At 47.8% G+C, this 17,631-nt stretch overlaps 1 protein-coding gene across 1 annotated transcript in view; it reads right to left on the bottom strand.

Moving 5' to 3' along the window:
* LOC146182034 (lactadherin-like) overlaps nucleotides 1-17,631 on the bottom strand; it is a 63,608-nt gene that overhangs the window by 36,334 nt on the left and 9,643 nt on the right. Inside the window, exons 3-5 of the mRNA XM_084575885.1 lie at nucleotides 8,654-8,940; nucleotides 7,577-7,699; nucleotides 842-980 (exon numbers count right to left, since the gene is read on the bottom strand). Coding sequence (XP_084432011.1) covers nucleotides 842-980; nucleotides 7,577-7,699; nucleotides 8,654-8,940 — 549 coding nt within the window. The remainder of the gene's footprint in view (nucleotides 1-841; nucleotides 981-7,576; nucleotides 7,700-8,653; nucleotides 8,941-17,631) is intronic.

Raw genomic sequence — 17,631 nt, 5'->3', positions numbered from 1 at the left:
AGAAATGAAACCGTATACATCTATCTCGGAGTTCACGGTTGATTTGCATTTCTTTTCATACATCGCTCCACCTACGGCTTCATAAAGCCAACGCCGTCGATAAACATCATTTGCCCACATAAAGGTACTAATGCATGGCCTGAGCAGAAACGTGCGAATAAGCAATCTTTTGTCAGGCATCACTGTCCTATCAGTAACGCGTGCAAGTGCGTTGCGTTGGACTATATTCGCGCGTTTAGTCAGTCGCTGCTATCTGTTCGTCGCGTAACGTTCCTATGGGCCCACGTGCTGCTTCCCGCAACCTCCCAATAACGCAATTGCTCTCCATTTCTCCGACCACAATGCTTCTTTCATGACAGCCAAGAACTGTTAGTGGAGTGTTTCTTGAAGGAATATGCGTTAAAAAAAAAAAAAAGTTGTCTCTAATTGTACATACGTGTCTTGCTCGAAATCTTTGCCTCAATCTATCGAAAAGGTGGAACAGCTGACGAGCTGCGCTCAAATTTCGCATTAGGAAATAACGTAATCGTGGGCAGTTTTTTCTCTCCCCCTCGTCTGTCCGTTGGGGCGTAATTCGCTGTGACCTCTGAGTCAATTATTTCAATTTTATCCTTCGCAAAACTTGAGCCACAGGAAAGATACTTGCCCGTAATTTGCCCCAATATGTTTGCAAAGCTTTGCATTGCATAAGATGTATTTTGGAAAGGCTTCCTTTTAGAGCTCCGAAAACACGAAATAATGATGGAGGGATACACTGCACTCTGTTCGCTTTATCATCTCTTATTCACGTGCCTGCTGGTTTTGAGAGTCAGAAGATCAATGATCGAGGCGTAAGACGCACCCTGGCAGCCGAGGGGCTCGAAGCGCAGGCTGGGCCGTCCGTGCCAGCGCAGCACGTGCAGTCGCAGGAATCGGGCACGCACCGGAGGATCAAGGTAGCTCAGCTTCAGGCTGTGCGAATCGCTGTTGCCCAGGAAAGCCTGCGAGTATGAATTTACAGTAACGTTGCTGAGACAATCCGACGTTAAATCTGCGAGGACATTATACATATGGTGTCAACTATCACGGCATTCCCCATGGCTTGCACACACAAAGCCGGGTCCAGGAATGTCGCTAAGACTAACCGAGGTTAAAACCTCGAGAGCACCATGGTATCACTACATCAAACTGAATGACTTGGCCACAGAGAGCAAGCAAACATATACTGACAGGTTGTAAGCAAATGCGTACCTACAACCGCCCTCACAACACACTATAGGAGAGTATAGCAACTGATTTCACTGGGTCTTGCATATTATTCTAAATTCGACGAACAGACACATGTTTGAAGAAAAGAATAAAAAAAAAAACGAATTTATAGTGCCACTTCAGATAGTCGTTCTAGTCGTGCATCCAGAGGCACTTAGAAATAATGAAGCTAAATAATAAAGCTTAAAGCGAAGCGTTCTTTCCACGCTTCGCGGATGTTTGGCGCTTGCTACAGCGTATTTTATGGACATAGCCAGTAACGCATGCTTTTAACTTTCAGTTTACTTTATGCACAGCTAGCATCATTACTTACACATACCTCGTTCGTAGGAGTCACAGCACACTTTACTCTCGCTGCACATAATATTTTAAGTGCGAATGTACATCATGCACTTTTTGGACACCACAGGAGCAATATCATGTATTTGTGTGCGTTTGTGCTCCGGCCACCGAGCCACTCAATTCGAGTTCAGCTGCTGTTTCAAGCAGTGGGAGGACAGCTTTTCTCAATGTCTCGAGACTTACAGGAACTGCCATCAGGGGCCTGATCATCATGGTAAGAAAATGCGACGGGTGATCCAGCCCTATGCATAAAGACGTTTGCTCCAAGACTGGAATCCTTGGGTAAACCTACACACGCAAAACGAAAACGAGCGACCTTTCAAAGACCCAGATGCCGTGAAGCCAGAAACGAGCTTCCTTTGATTTAGCGTCTGTGTTGACATGGCTCCCTTTGGATATATAGCATGGTTCAGCGCAAGCGATTTGCCTGTCTGGTGCTGCCTATTGTGCATCGCCCACATAGCACTCCTCCAAGCAAGATATCTTAGTGAAAAAAAAAAATGGGCAGTGGCTTAGCTTAGTTAAGCCTGGTAATTGCGAAAGCAATAGCTATGGCTACGCAGCTGGTGGTGTAGCTGGCTGTGGTGCTTGTGGTTATGCTTATGGTTATGCAGTGATTCACTCTGGCCACGGCATATGGTTCAACTATTGTTTATTGCGGAGTGCTACCTGGTTATTCTATGTATTGGGGCCCCTGTTTTTGCCACAGATGGGCTGACGTCACTCCGGCTGTAGCGCCCCTCGTGGAAGGAGCGGGAGTTAGGCCGCGGATGCTAGCTACCGCCTCGCAAGTTGACGGCGCGAGTTGGGGCCCCTGTTTTTGCGGCAGATGGGATGACGTCACTCCGGCTGTAGCGCTCCCTCACGGAGGGAGCGGGAGTTAGGCCGCGGTTGATAGCTACCGCCTCGCGAGTTGACGGCGCGAGTTGGGGCCCCTGTTTTTGCGCAGCTGTGCTATAGTGCTCTAGAAGATTGGGCAGTGTGTCGACCGCGCCGCGCAATGCATGGGAGCGGGAGGCCGCTTTTGCGATGACGGAGGCGCCGCAGCGCAGAGGGCGCCACCAGCAACTGGTGTGTCAGCCGTCCGGGCGCCCGCGTATGCGCGCTGTGCGGCGGGGCGGATACCGCGCGGACTGTACGTTCTTGTTTGCTTGTGCGTCGTCTCGAGCTGTTCGCGACAAGATTTTACAAATATGCCGGTTAACGGTGCTCAGTACTGTTAGCAATCACCTAATTTATTTTCCATTTTGGCCGTCGGCAACACCTCGGGGAAGTAACATGACAGGAGTTGGCTCCGAAGAAAACAGCTTGGAGAGGGCCGGCGTACGACTCGCACAGCACGCTTCACTCGCCGTACAGCTTGCTTTAGCATTCCTAAAGCACCTAATTCACGTCCAGAAATGTAGTCGTTTTGAAAAGAGGGCTGTGTGGAGGCAGGATGTATGAAGAAGTGAAACATACAACACGTGCGTTCGAGCGCTGAATAAAACTGGTCACAGTAACCCCATTATCAAAACAGTCCAAAATGGTATATTCCGTTGTTTTTCACTCCAACTATGCCGACTACAGTACGTCACTGAAGCCACAAGAGAAGTCAGCATTCACTTGGATATGAATTAAATGTGGACTACTCCGCATGGAGGTAGAGATATAGTAAAGTAAGGACATGAAAAACGAACGACACCACGCCAACTGGCTACTGAATAACGGAACACAGTGGGTCAGGAAAGGTGGAAGAAGTGGGAGGTAAAGGTTTCACAGGAAAATAAAAAGAAACGTGTCGCCTACCAGGGAGGAAGAAAGGGGTTGGTGGAAGGCACGCAGCGCCGTGAAAAGAGCGACTGCGAATGTGAATAAAGGTTCAGAATTTTTGTGCGGCACGGCAAACGCACGACGAAGAAAGCAGGCAGCTAAAGAGGAAGAAAAATGGAGATATATTAAAAACAATAAAAAGAGAGGAAACAACCGAGCATAAGAACCAAATGAAGGCGGCCGGGAAGAGGAAAGCAGTGCACAAACAGGCTGCAATCGAACGCGTATAAAGATATATAAGCGTCGAAATTTAAGAGACAACAATTTGTGAAACTGTACACTAATCTAAGAACACACCATTTTCTTTTCTCTCCATAAGTTGAAACATTGTTGTAACGGGTAGCTTTATAAATACCCAGAGATGTGCGCTATACTTAAAACATTTAATCTCAATGCGTTATAGTTTAACAATGACCTAATTGTTCCAGAATTGTCCCTACTAAGCATAGATATAAAGAAATCTGCTGGTCCCGATGACATCCCAAATAATTTTCTTTTTAGGTACGCGGAGTGGTGCGCAAAATATCTGTTTATAATATTTAATGAAAGTCTAAGGCAAGGTGTCCTTCCTAATGATTGGACAGCAGCAAAGGTAATACCCATTTATAAGTCCGGAGATAAACTCAGTATTACTAATTACAGACCCGTTTCTCTTCTGTGCACCGCTAGTAAGGTGATGGAGCACTTTATTTTTAAGCACGTGATTAGCTTTCTAGAAAATAATAGTTTCTTTTCCGAAAAACAACATGGATTTCGGCGTGGCCTATCCACAGTTACACAGCTTCTACACATTACCAATGAGGTCATGGCAGCGCTGGACCGGGGCGGGCAAATAGACGTGCTTTTTCTCGATTTTCAGAAAGCGTTCGATCGTGTTTGTCACAATAGACTAAAACTGAAGCTACAATGCGTGCTAAAGAATGAACAAATTCTCCGCTGGCTTGACTCCTATTTATCTAACCGAACACAGTACGTCCGTATAGGAAACTCAATTTCTCTACCTGCTCCCGTACTTTCCGGTGTACCGCAAGGTTCAGTACTTGGACCCCTTCTCTTTTTAATTTATCTAAATGATTTGACCTTTGATTCCCCGGTACGATGCCGGTTCTTCGCAGATGATTGCATTGTGTATCATAACATTCAATCACTGCACGATCAGACTGCCATACATGATTACCTAACTGCAATCAATAATTGGTGTCAGTCCTGGCGCATGAACTTAAACGCGTCAAAATGCACACACATGGTCATTACAAGGAAGAAAACACCATTAATTTGTACATATAAAATCAACAATGCAGCAATTAAGCCGGTTGACAAATTTAAATACCTGGGTGTAGTAATTGACTCGAAGCTAACCTGGAATGCTCATGTTGAATATGTCGTTTCGGCGTCGCTAAGGAGACTATGGCTACTTAAACACCGGCTGAAGCATTGCACTAGTAGGACTAAACTCGCTGCCTATACGACACTCATTAGACCATTGCTCGATTACGCCGATGTTGTGTGGGATCCCCACACAAAAACTGCCATCAATAACATTGAAAACGTGCAAAAGAAAGCCCTTAGATTTATTTATAATACTTACAGTAGAAGAGCCTCGGTCACTGAACTCAGAACACGGTCCGGCCTCCCAACATTAGAATTTCGGCGTAGACTACATCGCCTACAAACGTTGTTTAATATAGTTAATAAACAAACAAAAATGGATTCCGACATCTACATCAATTTTAATAAGAGAAGAGAAACAAGAGGCAAGCATAGCAAAACAATTGTGATGCCACAGGCTAAGACTAGCGCTTATCGCTTCTCGTTCTTCCCTCGAACTATAGCAGAGTGGAATGCCCTACCGCAAGAAGTCGCCAATATGACCTCGGTCGAATCCTTTGCGTCTGCTGTGCACTCTTTGCAATGAAGTATGTTAATTTTAGAGTGTCCAGTCTCCTGTTTTTGCAGTTTGCAGATGTGTGTGTGTTTTTTTTTTTTGTTCTTTTTAATGTTCTTTTTTGTAATTTTGTATAAGCTGCTTTTGCCCGCGCAATAATCTGTATTGCAAGTCATTTCCTTATGTTTTCTTGTCACTCACATTCTTGTTTACCTTGATTTGTAGTGCCGACTGTACTTACTCACTCCTGCTTGGACTGCCAAGAGGCAGTTGGCAGTATCAAATAAATAAATAAATAAATAAATAAAATGTTTCCATTCTAGGGTGCGCAAGCCACCGGTAATATGCAAGTCATTGCCTCCAGAAGATCGCTCTAGTCCTGTTTTATGTACACATACAAAAAAAAAAGAATAGCTTTGAAAAAGAAATGACGGAAAATAGAGGACGCGAAGGCTATAGGGTACGCTTAATTCGCTTCCGCTATATCATCCTTCTGCGAAAGAGAGGTTGTGAGGTCGGCACGGTTTCTCACCACGAACAAAAATAGCGCCATAGGTTCGAAGCTAGGTCGCAATTTACTCAAAAATTTGGCTCGGATGCACGGTCCTTTTCGACTGCTTTGCACTTCAGATTTTGCAAACTTCCTGTAAAATGTGAAGGTTCAAAAAGTTTACCTACTTGGAGCACCAGAAAAGCTCCCACTTGAAGCAATGAAATTTGATGTGTTTTTACGGCGTCGCTCTTTGCGAAGTAAGCGAATCACGACAAGAGTTCCCAAAGGGAAAATAATTAAATTCCCTTGGAAGTATTTCACGTGTAATATTAACCTTGTTAACAATTACAGTCTGGTTAGTACTGCAAAAAGCACCCGCGGCAAGTAGCCCGATTATTTATAGTCCGGTAAGCAGTAGTTGCAAGTATATCCAGTCGATTACTCATATTTCACACCACACACTTAAAGAATAAACACGCATTATGTCCGCATTTGATTTCGGCATTATATTAATTGCTTGCGTATTAAGTGCTCGTCATCTTTTTCGCATTTTTCCGCTTTCTCTCGGTGCGCGCCAAGAACTGCATCATACCTGCCAATTCGACGCGCAATTTTCAGTGCTTTTATTTTTGTTTGTTTGCTCTGTACCATTTGATGCCAGTAAAGCGTCCGCACTCAAGTGCCCACTATGAACGTATTACGTATGTGACGGGTTTAATTTTTCATATTTTATTTGAAGTAATGCCCTAGCTGTACTTGACTTTTCGTCTTTTTTTTCATCTAAGCAGCTGGTTCACCCTTTGGTTAGTGGCACGCAAACAAATGTCCGCGATATACGTAATTGTTAATCACGAAGAAAGAATAAATGCTTGAGCCGCGTATACCTTGTTTATTTTTTTTTTGCCGGTAAATACCACAGTGCTTTAAATTAGTACGGTAGTGAATAAATGTGTTTTGCTCGCACACTGTATTTGTAATTTCTATAAGCGGTGATTAGGGCACATAAAGGACACCGATTAAAGAGATATATTACAGATTACTGACGATTTAAGATAAACGTTGTTATGTATCAATAAGCGCAAGTTGAAAAATGTAAGCAGGTGTTCGTAAATAAGGTTTGTAAAAAATAGGTGTTCCTAAAGAGGCCTTACGAAGCACAAGCTTTGATTCGCATGTACACTGTTTTTCTCCGCGTGTTAATAGCACTGCTGGGCAGCAGCCTTTATTCCCTTACGGGATTTACGAATGCAAAAAACCACGCTTCATTGCAAACATTAAGTACAAATTGCTCATCTGGATGATTTGTAACTGTCCACAGGAAGAAATGTTGAGAGTTTCAGATAGCGATTCAAACATCGCGCGCTGCTCCGAAGGACTACCCAAGCGTGCACGATGTCTCCCGATAGACGTAAAAGAATGGCAGGGATCAGTTTAAGCACCTGGAATAAGTAGCCTCTTTATTAATTATCACACTAATTGCGCACCGTCTGAAAATCGCTCCAAAGAGAACCGCAACCCTCCTCTGTACCCCCGCTATCCCGCGGCCGCTACGCGCCGAGCGGCGAACGTGGCACCCCTGTTGCACGTCGCGCCCTCTCGTGGGAGTCGGTTCTTGTCATCGCAAAAGCGGCCCGCTCTTCGGCGCCGGTCGTCACACTGCCCAATATTCTAGAGCACTATAGCTGTGCTTGGCGGCGCGCCAAAGGTCCCGCTAAAAGTCAATGGTAGCTACCGCCTCGCTACGCGAAGGGCTGAAAAGTGAAAGTAGTATTGCTTTCGCAATAAAATTGGCGTGCCTTTTTGTTCCCGTGGGCGTCGAGGCAGTGCTTCCAGTGGTAGGCGTCCATGCTGTAGGACAGGGCGAACGACGAGACCCATTCACGCCCGTCGCCACGGCCTTGGGTCAGCAGGCCGGTGATCTGCGAGCACACGTCATTGTCGCTAATGGATAGCGGCCCAAGACCCTAGGAAATGGCTTCGGTGCATGTATCAACAACGACAGTCTTTGGTAGTCCTTCATTGTCCGCTTGCCAATTGTATTTTCTCCATAATACTGTAGAGCCACAGTAAAGTTTACATGCTTCTTTTACCAGGGATGGTAAAACAGCCGTGTATTAGAATCAATGCGGTCTGCACTAAAGGCAACCGCGGAATGTCTTTGCTATAGCAGTCGCTGTCATCATTATTGTCTCAGTCGACGTCAAAAAGGATATATTCATTACAAAAAAAAAGCCTCTTCCTGTTAGGTGCAATTAACCTTGTCCAGCACCACGTGCATTCAGCCCCCTTCCCGCAACTTTCCTATCCACGCATTTCGGCCAGAACTTCTACTGGCTCCTGTTTATTTAGTTCCGTTCGAGCATCGGCGACTTAATCGCTCTTCACATGAGATGACCTGCCTGCGATTAGCATGTTTTCTTCCTAAATTTTCGCCAGAGTATCGGCTTATTTTTAGATACATGTATACAGCTCTCAATCCTTTGCTGTACGCTGCTCCCACCGTGTTCTTCCTACAGTTCGTTGTGCTGTCCTCAATCGCATTTAAATTACCTATTCTTCAAGTTCTGACTTAAGGCCCCAGTAAAGGCGTTGCTCTTCCTCCTCCATCTTATCATACTTATTCATGTGAGGACAGTATTCGCATGACCATTGTATAGCACTTCTTTCTGGGGTCACTGGTAAAACGGGGCTTCTAAGTTGGAAGGCGCGAACGATTGGAAACTACATTAAGCGGCTACGATCTGCAGCAAAATTCGATATCACCGGTGTAGTCAGCTCATTCCAAAGATAAAGTCCTGAAAATATAGTTTGACGGGCGCAGGTTACCGAAGGCCTGCAACACTTGGATGAACCACGCGCGCATCAGTATGTACCTTAGCATCGGCTCCAAGGTCCACCTGTATCCACTCGGTGTCGGCGTCTTTGGCGGGGCACCAGGCGCCCCGCGAGGCCAGCTCAAGGACGCGGGCGTAGCGCAGCTGGCACTCGGGCTGCCGCGTCGAGCTGGCGCTCAGCTGCCACTCTTGTAACCGGCCCGCCAGCAGGCCCAGTGGGCCAGGCTGCCGGCACTGCTCCTCGGACTCGTGCTGGTGGTGCGGATGGTGGGTGTGGACCGCGGGGGACGGTGGCGACGACGCGATGACGCCACACCAACGAGGCCCTGCGAGACGATGGTTATCGACTTTTACAGGCTACTGGCATTCTTTAGACCTTCTTTAGGCAATTTATAAACTCAACTCTATATTTATTTTGTCATAGACATTCCACTGAATAAAGTCTATAACAGTTTTCTTTTCTCTCCTCTATAGATAATATATAGATTATCCATAGACAGTCTATATAAAAATGCAAGAAAAGTCGATGGACACCTGTACCACGTCGTGTCGCAAGAGAAATGAATTCCAAGTCAAAGACTCAAAGGTCATTGCGACAGAGGCGAAGTACAAAGTGTCACACTCTGCAGTATAGCTTATGCTCTAAAATGACAACTCCCGCAAAATTATGGAAGAGACAACAACACTGGCGTAATTCGAGAGGCAAGGTTTCAGAAATTCGTGTGACACTATGAAAAACAGAAAGATTGGGACACGTTAGAATGTTTCCCGCGTATGTAGCCTCGTGCTGCGATGACTAGCGCGACGCCGCTTCATTTCTCTTGCGGCTTAGATGCGTACGTGCGCCAGATGTAGAGCACGAGAACAGTCGTAGATGAGCTCTTTAAAAAAAAGCTTTTCGCTCTAAGTAAGACGAGACGTTCTAAGAGCATGCCATTCGACGCGTAGAGACCCACGGTGCATGTAGCGTCATGTATGGGTATCATGTAAGTTGCGCGGGAGATTACGATAACCTCGTGGAATTCTGGCCACTTTTCGAACCGATGTCTCTTATTTCTGAACCTTGGCCTAAAGCTCCAACTTCCACCCGGCCCACTATGACGTGAAGAAACATTCGTGGGTCGCCTGTGGCTTGACGTTGCCTTCAATACCATAATTTTCTTTTTATCGGCATGATTTTCATAGAACTGGTTAATAGCTGTTATTGTGAAGGGTTACGCGTCACCGACGTACCCTGAAACAAATTAGATGTACTTACACGTAATTCTACCACATGCGGCAATTTTGAACGGAACGTTGCTATAATATGTTTTTATTATGATGCGATAGTATTGCCGCCAAGCTTTGTTTAGTTCACGATGAAAGTCATCCAGCGCGATCTTATCACTTTCTTCGTAACGCAAGATACGCCGTGATTTAAAAAGTGATAAGAGCGCACCCGGTGGCGTAAAGCCTTAACAAAACAAGAATTCGTGGCGTTGGAACATCGTGCAAGCAGTCGTGTGTGGCTGTGATCGATAGAGATAAATCTTGGTGCCTCGATTGCGGTACAAAGAACGTGATGTGATCGCTCTTGGAGGCATTAAGCGCAAACAAAACAAAGCTTCACGGCGACAGAACGGGTACATTTTGCTAGAACATCATCCTGGTGTCACAGGTCAGTTTGGTTCTTATCTTTCTAGCTTTAGGAGATAGTCTCAACTGAGAAAACATGGTGGTGCATGTTGATGCAACCACATAGACTGAGGTAATAGATGCGGCATCCTTCGTCATGGCGCATAGGAAATGAACGTGTAACCAACCCTAGCCCGTTCTGTACTAGAGCTGCTTGGACGTTGCATGTATTAAATGACATCTGTTCGTGAAACGTGCAACCCCTGAGGCTATTTCTCGGTACATTTAGAGGTCAGCAGGCAGAGTACGCCATACTGCGCAAACTCTCGGCAGCGTCCTGAGGCTCCCTCGCTACCTTCAGCAACTAATCTATAATGGCCCCGGTGGAGCGACAATTTCAACGTGGAACTGAACAGCCCCTCACTACTTTGCAGGGCCTAACAGAGACAGACCAGTCCACTAATACAAACAGCGCGAGATGGCGCCCGAAAATCCAGGGCGTTATGCTTTCGCATCAATGATGCAATGACGCGCCGAGGCGAGTCAAGCGGAGCTTCAGGAAAAGTCGCCGTCCTTGCCGCCGATGGGGAATAAACAACAACAACAAACCAACCTAGAAAGGCCAAGGCCCATCCAGGCCACATCCGACCCGGCAGTGGTGGTGTTGGCGGCGAGCGAGCTGCGTACGTCTCGCTCGTTCGGTAAAGCCCAGCCCCCCCCCATGTTCGCGCATAAAACCATAGCTTCCGACGAAGGCGACGAGAAAACGAGCGAGACGGGCGCGTCATCAAGCTTTAATGTCCAATTAGCCTCGTACCGCCAACGGCAGAGGGACAACAGGCATGGCGTCACGAACAGCGGAGCGCGTGTAGCCTTCTTTAGCTGGATTCCAACAGCCTTCTCGTATACGGCCCATACTTTATAAAGACGATTTCTTGATCTTTTTCTTTTTATAGCCTCGTCATTTCATTGCATCTTCAGCGTTTCCTTTTCTTCCCTCAAAAAGTCTGCACACATTCCCGTATATGACGACGGACGCCGCAGACGTGAGCAAGGACACGCGAGACTAACTTGTGCGGTACGTACGTCCGGATTGCTCAAATGCAAGCTTTATTCTTGTGCACCCGCTCTCTCTCTGGGTTCCCAGCGCTATGTGTACATAAGCGTAAGAATATGCGTGCCCGGGCTCTTTCCTCCGCTTCGGCCATTACATATACCACGTGTACTTCGCGCCCTTCCCGGTCCTCAATAATTGCTCTCGGTTATGATGTACCCAGCTCCCGCGTTATCTCGTTCACGTGCATTAGTAATGGCGTCTTGCCGTGGCGGTTTGGAGATGCCTCACTCTGTTTTTTTTTTTTTTTTCGTCGTTGTTTTTTGTAGTGAAGACGGGAATGGCCGCAGTCTGAATGCAAAAAGCTGGTTCGTTCGTGATTGAATGGCCTGCGCATCGCAGTCCGCGTTGAAGAGCTCCCCGCCGGTGCTAACGTTTATGTATTCCAACATTAGCTATTTCGCTCACGTGACAGGAGACATAACATGCAGCGAGCGCGGCTGAGAATGGCAAGGGTTTTGGCATCGTTACGTCGTGCGCGACAGTTAAGGCAGCGACGAACAAGATTTTCGCGAGACATAGCGAGCACTGGGCTCAAAGGGCCATCAGCAGAGTTGGAGAGACAGTGCGGTAAGGCGACACGGGTAAGCCTGTCGTTTGCCCGAAAGAGGCAGTTCTGTGGAAGTAATAGTGGTTTCAAGTTTCGTCGGCTATTTGCCCTTACGCTGAACTGATCATGATCTCTGCATTTCATTGCGTGCAGATACAGCGACGCGTCGAGAAAAGCATGATCGAGAATCAACTGCATTCTCGCTTAGCGACAAAGTAATTGATGTTTTAATGATGCCTGAAGTCAGGTCAAGGCACCCGTTGCAGTTCGGAACATATGTGGGCCTTTACTTGGAAGTATATGAAGTCGTCCTAGTGCCTGAAACACGAAGCGCACATTTTTAGGCAACTTTACCTGAAATTAGGTTTGGTTTGACTTGTGGGGTTTAACGTCCCAAAGCAACTCAGGCTATGATAGACGCCGTAGTGGAGGACGCCGGAAATTTCGACCACCTGTGGTTCTTTAACGTACGCTGACATCGCACAGCACACGGGCGCCTAGCTTTTCGCCTCAATCGAAAATTAAAACAGAAATTTGAACTAAAGTTAGCATATGTTCTGGACATTTTGAACGTAGAAAAAACAGGAGCGCGTATGTTGTTCGTCTTTCGTTTCTTCTGTTTGCGATCAAAAACATGAAATTACCTGAACTGACAAAGCGTCGACCAAACGTTATCGGTTACCTAGCACAGCAAGACGACAGACCAAGATCAGCATAACAAATTGTCTGTGTTTCGATGGAGGCGAAACGAAGTGGCGTCCGTGTGCTGTGCGATGTCAGCGTTTTTGTTGTTGTGGCTGTAGGAAGAAGGAAAAGAAAATGCACGGGCCTGCTACTGGCTCTGTAGCTGGGCCACCTCCGCTGCCTCGTGCGGACAGAAGAGAAAATAGAGAAGGAAGAAAAGGAAGAGGGAGAGAAGACGCGCGCCGCAACAGCCATCGTCCACCACCCAGGCGGTAGTGGGTGCAATGACGGCCTAGCACAGATAAAACGTCAGCGGCAGGCAAGCCCCTACCTGTCCCAGCCCCATCAGGGGAGCGCACGTTAATGATCCCCATGTGGTGGGGGCGCTGCGAGCAGTCGGGAAGGACGGCCGTGTGTTACATCGGCTCCGCCGAATTTATGCTCCTTTCCCGGACAAGGATTTCCAAAGCGCTTCAAAAGCAGCAGGACTTGTTCCCGGGCACTTCAGAACAACGAGGAGACCACCGTTTCTCAGGTGGGACCATTTTCAACGAGGATTTCAAGTTCAAGCGGATCGAGCGAGTAGCTAAGCCTAACAGATAGGCCTCGAGTCAGCTGCCCGCCGCGGCTCCGCGGGCAAACTCTGCCGCAAATCATGACAACCTTGACGGGGTACGACCCGGATGGAATGCGTATCGTCACCATTCCGCAGGCGAAAACGCCAGTTTTCGACAAAGTAACAGAAGCCAACATCCAACGCAAGATAGAAGAGTGGGAACGCGCATCAGCCCGTAACAACCGCTCGGCACGGCAGAAAGGACGAACGCCAGATGGCCACTTCACCGCCGCAGCTGATACGCCGCTGCAGGAGACGCCACGCACGCAAGTCAAGCGTTGGAAGCCTCCTCCGCAGCCGCGTCTCGACAAGCAAGATGCAGTCATCATAATCAAACCTAGAGGAACGCTGGATCTCAGCAAATTCAGGGGAAGCAACACTCTCGGAAGCTCCTTGCACATGGCAGCAGGCATTAATAACACATCAGCAGCGCTCAGCGTTTGGCCCATTTGGGAACAAAACATCATCGTCGTCGGCGTACGAGATGCCGAAATAATCAGAAAGATCCTCGCAATTCAAGAACTTAAACTAGGGGACACAGCACACGCAGTGTACTCCTACCTCCGGCCTTCTGACGACACATGTAAAGGAGTAATACAGGTGGACCCTAGGGTTTCCAACGAAGACATCACGGAAGCGCTTCGCTCCCCGGACGCACCAGTGGTGAGCGTGAGAAAACTAGGTTCCTCCAACAAAGCGGCCGTCACTTTCGAAGGAAGAAAGGTCCCTTTTCACGTCTTTTACTACGGAGAGGCGCTTCCCGTGCGCCTGTACAAGAAAACAACACCAGCCTGTTTGCTGTGCGGGAAACTTGGACACCGGGCGGATGTCTGCCCTTGCCCTGCGCAGTCACGATGTCCGCAGTGTGGCCAGGACGACATCCAAGAAGCCCATGACTGCCAACCCAAGTGCACAGTGTGCGAAGGCCCACATCCCATGGGGTCGAATCAATGCAAGTTCAAGTACCGAACATCACAACCAGCCAAATCCAAGACAGGTCAAGACAGTCACCAGTCCAGGGCCAAGTTTCGGGACCGGTCCAGCCGCAGAGGCACATCTAACAGCGGGGACCGACTGACCCAACGGGCCCAGTCCAACAGCAGCAACTCAGGACCACGCGGCTCCCGGTCATCAAGCAAAGGACGTGACACTAGCGACAAGGCGTCGCACCCCACCGGCAGTCGTCCAGCTGAGAAAACAACAGGACCCCATTACAAGGACCAGCGCAACGACGGCAAGGTGAGCTGGGCAGATGTAGCTGCCTCCTCCCCCGAAGCGTTGGCTTACAAACAACTTAAAGCAGAGATCGAGAAACTAAAGTCAGAAAATAGGAAATTAAAAGAGCAATTAGGCGTCGCAGCCAACCCGAAGAACACATTACCTCCATTGACACAACAGGCATGTCCGATGGAGGAGGACAAGGAAGAGGTACACCCTCCGTACCCACAGGAGCTAAATACTAGCACTATCGACAGGCAAACTGCACTAGAGACGCCACAGCAGGCGCCAATGCCGCAGGTACCACAACCGCAGGCAGCAGCACCGCAGGCACCCATGCCGCAATTTATTGAGAACACCGAAACACAGGACCGCATTACCCGCTTGGAAAACACAGTCCAAGATCTCATGGCCAATAAATTACAAATTATGATCGAGACGACAATCAAAAGCATGTTAGAATCAGTCATCAAGCCCATGATGGAAAAACTTGAACCAGTTCTAATCAGGATGCAAGCGCAGGAGATTAGAATTGACCGAAAAATTCAGGAATATTCGGATGTTTCTCACAACAAGGGCACAAAACTACAGGGCAAAATGGGAAATCGTCGCCTAGTCATCCCTGAACTTGATAAAGAACCTGAAGATCCACCACAGGATCCGACACACATTTCTAATCCTCAACATGGCGCCACAACCAAGACCTAAACTCACCATCCTACAATGGAACTGCAGGGGACTAAAGCGCAAGAGGGAAACATTACAACAATACATAGACTCTTATTCTCATGCGCCGCAAATAATAGCCCTGCAAGAAGTAAATATGGAGGCTAAGATCAGAGGATACTCAACACATCAAACAAACCCCTCGACATGTATTTTGGTCCACAAATCATGCACAGCAACCACTGTAGACCTTGACCTACACAGCGACATTGAATATACCTTCATAAAGTTGCTACCACAACACCGTAACAGCAAGGGCACCTATATACTCAATATATATAGTCGCCCCAAACAGCGCCGCGCAGCCTTTGACGCTATCTTTATCAAAGCACTAAGAGAAGCTCACACAGCTCCCCTAGCTATAGTCGGCGACTTTAACGCTTCTAGCCCATTATGGGGATATCCAAAGGAAGACACTAAAGGCAGGAAACTAGCTTCCGCCATCGCTGACATGGCACTCACCTTACTTACTGACCCGCAGCATCCGACTCGAGTCGGTACCAGCATAACTCGGGATACCTCCCCCGACCTGACGCTCGTCCGCAACGCCCGCAACTATGAGTGGCTCAATACGGGAGAGACCTTAGGCAGCGATCACTACATGCTGCAGACCATCTTTGAAAGCAACAAGCACAGCAAACCTCGTGGGCAAGCCAGAATGACAGACTGGGAGAAATTCAGGAAGGATACTAAACTAGTTACATCGGAACAAATAACTAGTTACGAAGAGTGGGCGGCATCTATTCTCGACCTTAAAGAAAACCTCACAAAAACCCTTGCCACCACGGAGGACCACCCAGCTGTTGACAACCATCTTCTACACCTTTGGGAAGCTAGGCGTAGTCTCATAAAACGGTGGAAGAAACAAAGGCACAATCGAAAACTCAGAATTCGAATAGCGAAGCTAACTACTCAAGCAGACCAATACGCATGGGACCTCGCTCGCACCAATTGGCTAAAAAGGTGCGAATCCCTCAAAGGTCGCCTAGACAGCAAGACTACGTGGAACCTTCTCCGATGCCTAATTGATCCACCGAAATCGAAGAGTGAACAACGTAGAAATTTGCATCGAGCCTTACACAACTTTCAAGGCACGGATGATGAACTCATGGATGAACTCACGCGTCGCTATATCTGCACTTCGAGAGACGCAGAACCCTCAAATCCAGAATACCGGGGGGAACCGAACGAAGACCTAGATAAAGACTTCACTTTAGAAGAAATCATAGCAGCACTAGCAGATATGCGCCGAGGTACAGCCCCGGGACAAGACAAAATTACGGTCGGACTTCTAACCAACCTCGGCACGGAGGCACTGCAGCAACTTACGGATTACGTTAACGAATGCTGGCGCATCGGCACCATTCCACAGGCATGGAAAACAGCCAATGTACACTTTATCCCCAAACCCGGCAAGAAAATCAGCATTGAAAACCTACGCCCCATATCCCTCACGTCGTGCGCAGGCAAACTCATGGAAAAGGCAGTCCACGCACGTCTCTCCAACTATCTAGAGAACAACGAGCTACTGCCACACACGATGTTTGGATTCAGAGCACATCTGTCCACCCATGATGTGCTTCTGCAACTCAAACGCGAAGTCATTGATCCAGCACGCAGAAACAGTGACCGAGCACTTCTATCCCTCGACCTCAAAGGAGCGTTTGACAATGTCAAACATTCCACAATCCTCCAAAATCTCCAGACCACCAACTGTGGCCAGCGAGTCTACTCATACATCTATGATTTCCTTAAAGACAGAACAGTCAACATCAGCATCGGCACTAAACAAACAACGCAAGTGAAGATGGGCACGAGAGGCACTCCGCAAGGGGCAGTATTATCCCCACTTCTGTTCAATATTGCACTCCGCAATCTTCCACCTCTTCTAAATCAGATACAGGGCATACGACACGCCCTGTACGCTGACGATATAACCATCTGGACAACTAGGGGTAGTATGGGAATGATGGAAGAACAACTACAAACAGCGGCAACAACAGTTCAGAATTATGCACGAGCGTGTGGACTAACCTGCTCTCCCGAAAAATGTGAACTCCTAGTCTTCCGCCAGCACAAAAATCAGGCCACGATCGACATCCACGTTGACAACTCACCCATAAAGGAAGTTCAGACCGTTAAGATACTGGGTCTATGCATCAATAACAAGGGCAACAACCACCTCGCCATCCAGAAACTCCGCCTCGTGAGCGAGCAAGTCGGCAGGATGATCGCCAGAATAACGACGCGGAAATCAGGGATGCGCGAAGAAGATACTCTCCGACTGGTGCAGGCCTTCGTCGTGAGCCGCATCGTCTATGCGGCACCCTACCTTCGTCTCAAGAAGTTTGACATCAAGAACCTCGACGTCATAATCAGAACAGCCTACAAGAAGGCCCTGGGCCTCCCTCTTACGACATCGACGGACCGGCTTTTACGACTGGGCGTCCACAACACGGTAGACGAGCTGATTGAGGCACACCTCACGGCGCAGG

The sequence above is a fragment of the Amblyomma maculatum genome, chromosome 8 (genome assembly GCF_055883805.1).
Source record: "Amblyomma maculatum isolate TAMU_Amacu chromosome 8, ASM5588380v1, whole genome shotgun sequence".
Taxonomy (NCBI): Eukaryota; Metazoa; Arthropoda; class Arachnida; order Ixodida; family Ixodidae; genus Amblyomma; species Amblyomma maculatum.
Note: the sequence above shows the minus strand (reverse complement) of the source record. Positions and strands in the feature narration are given on the sequence as shown.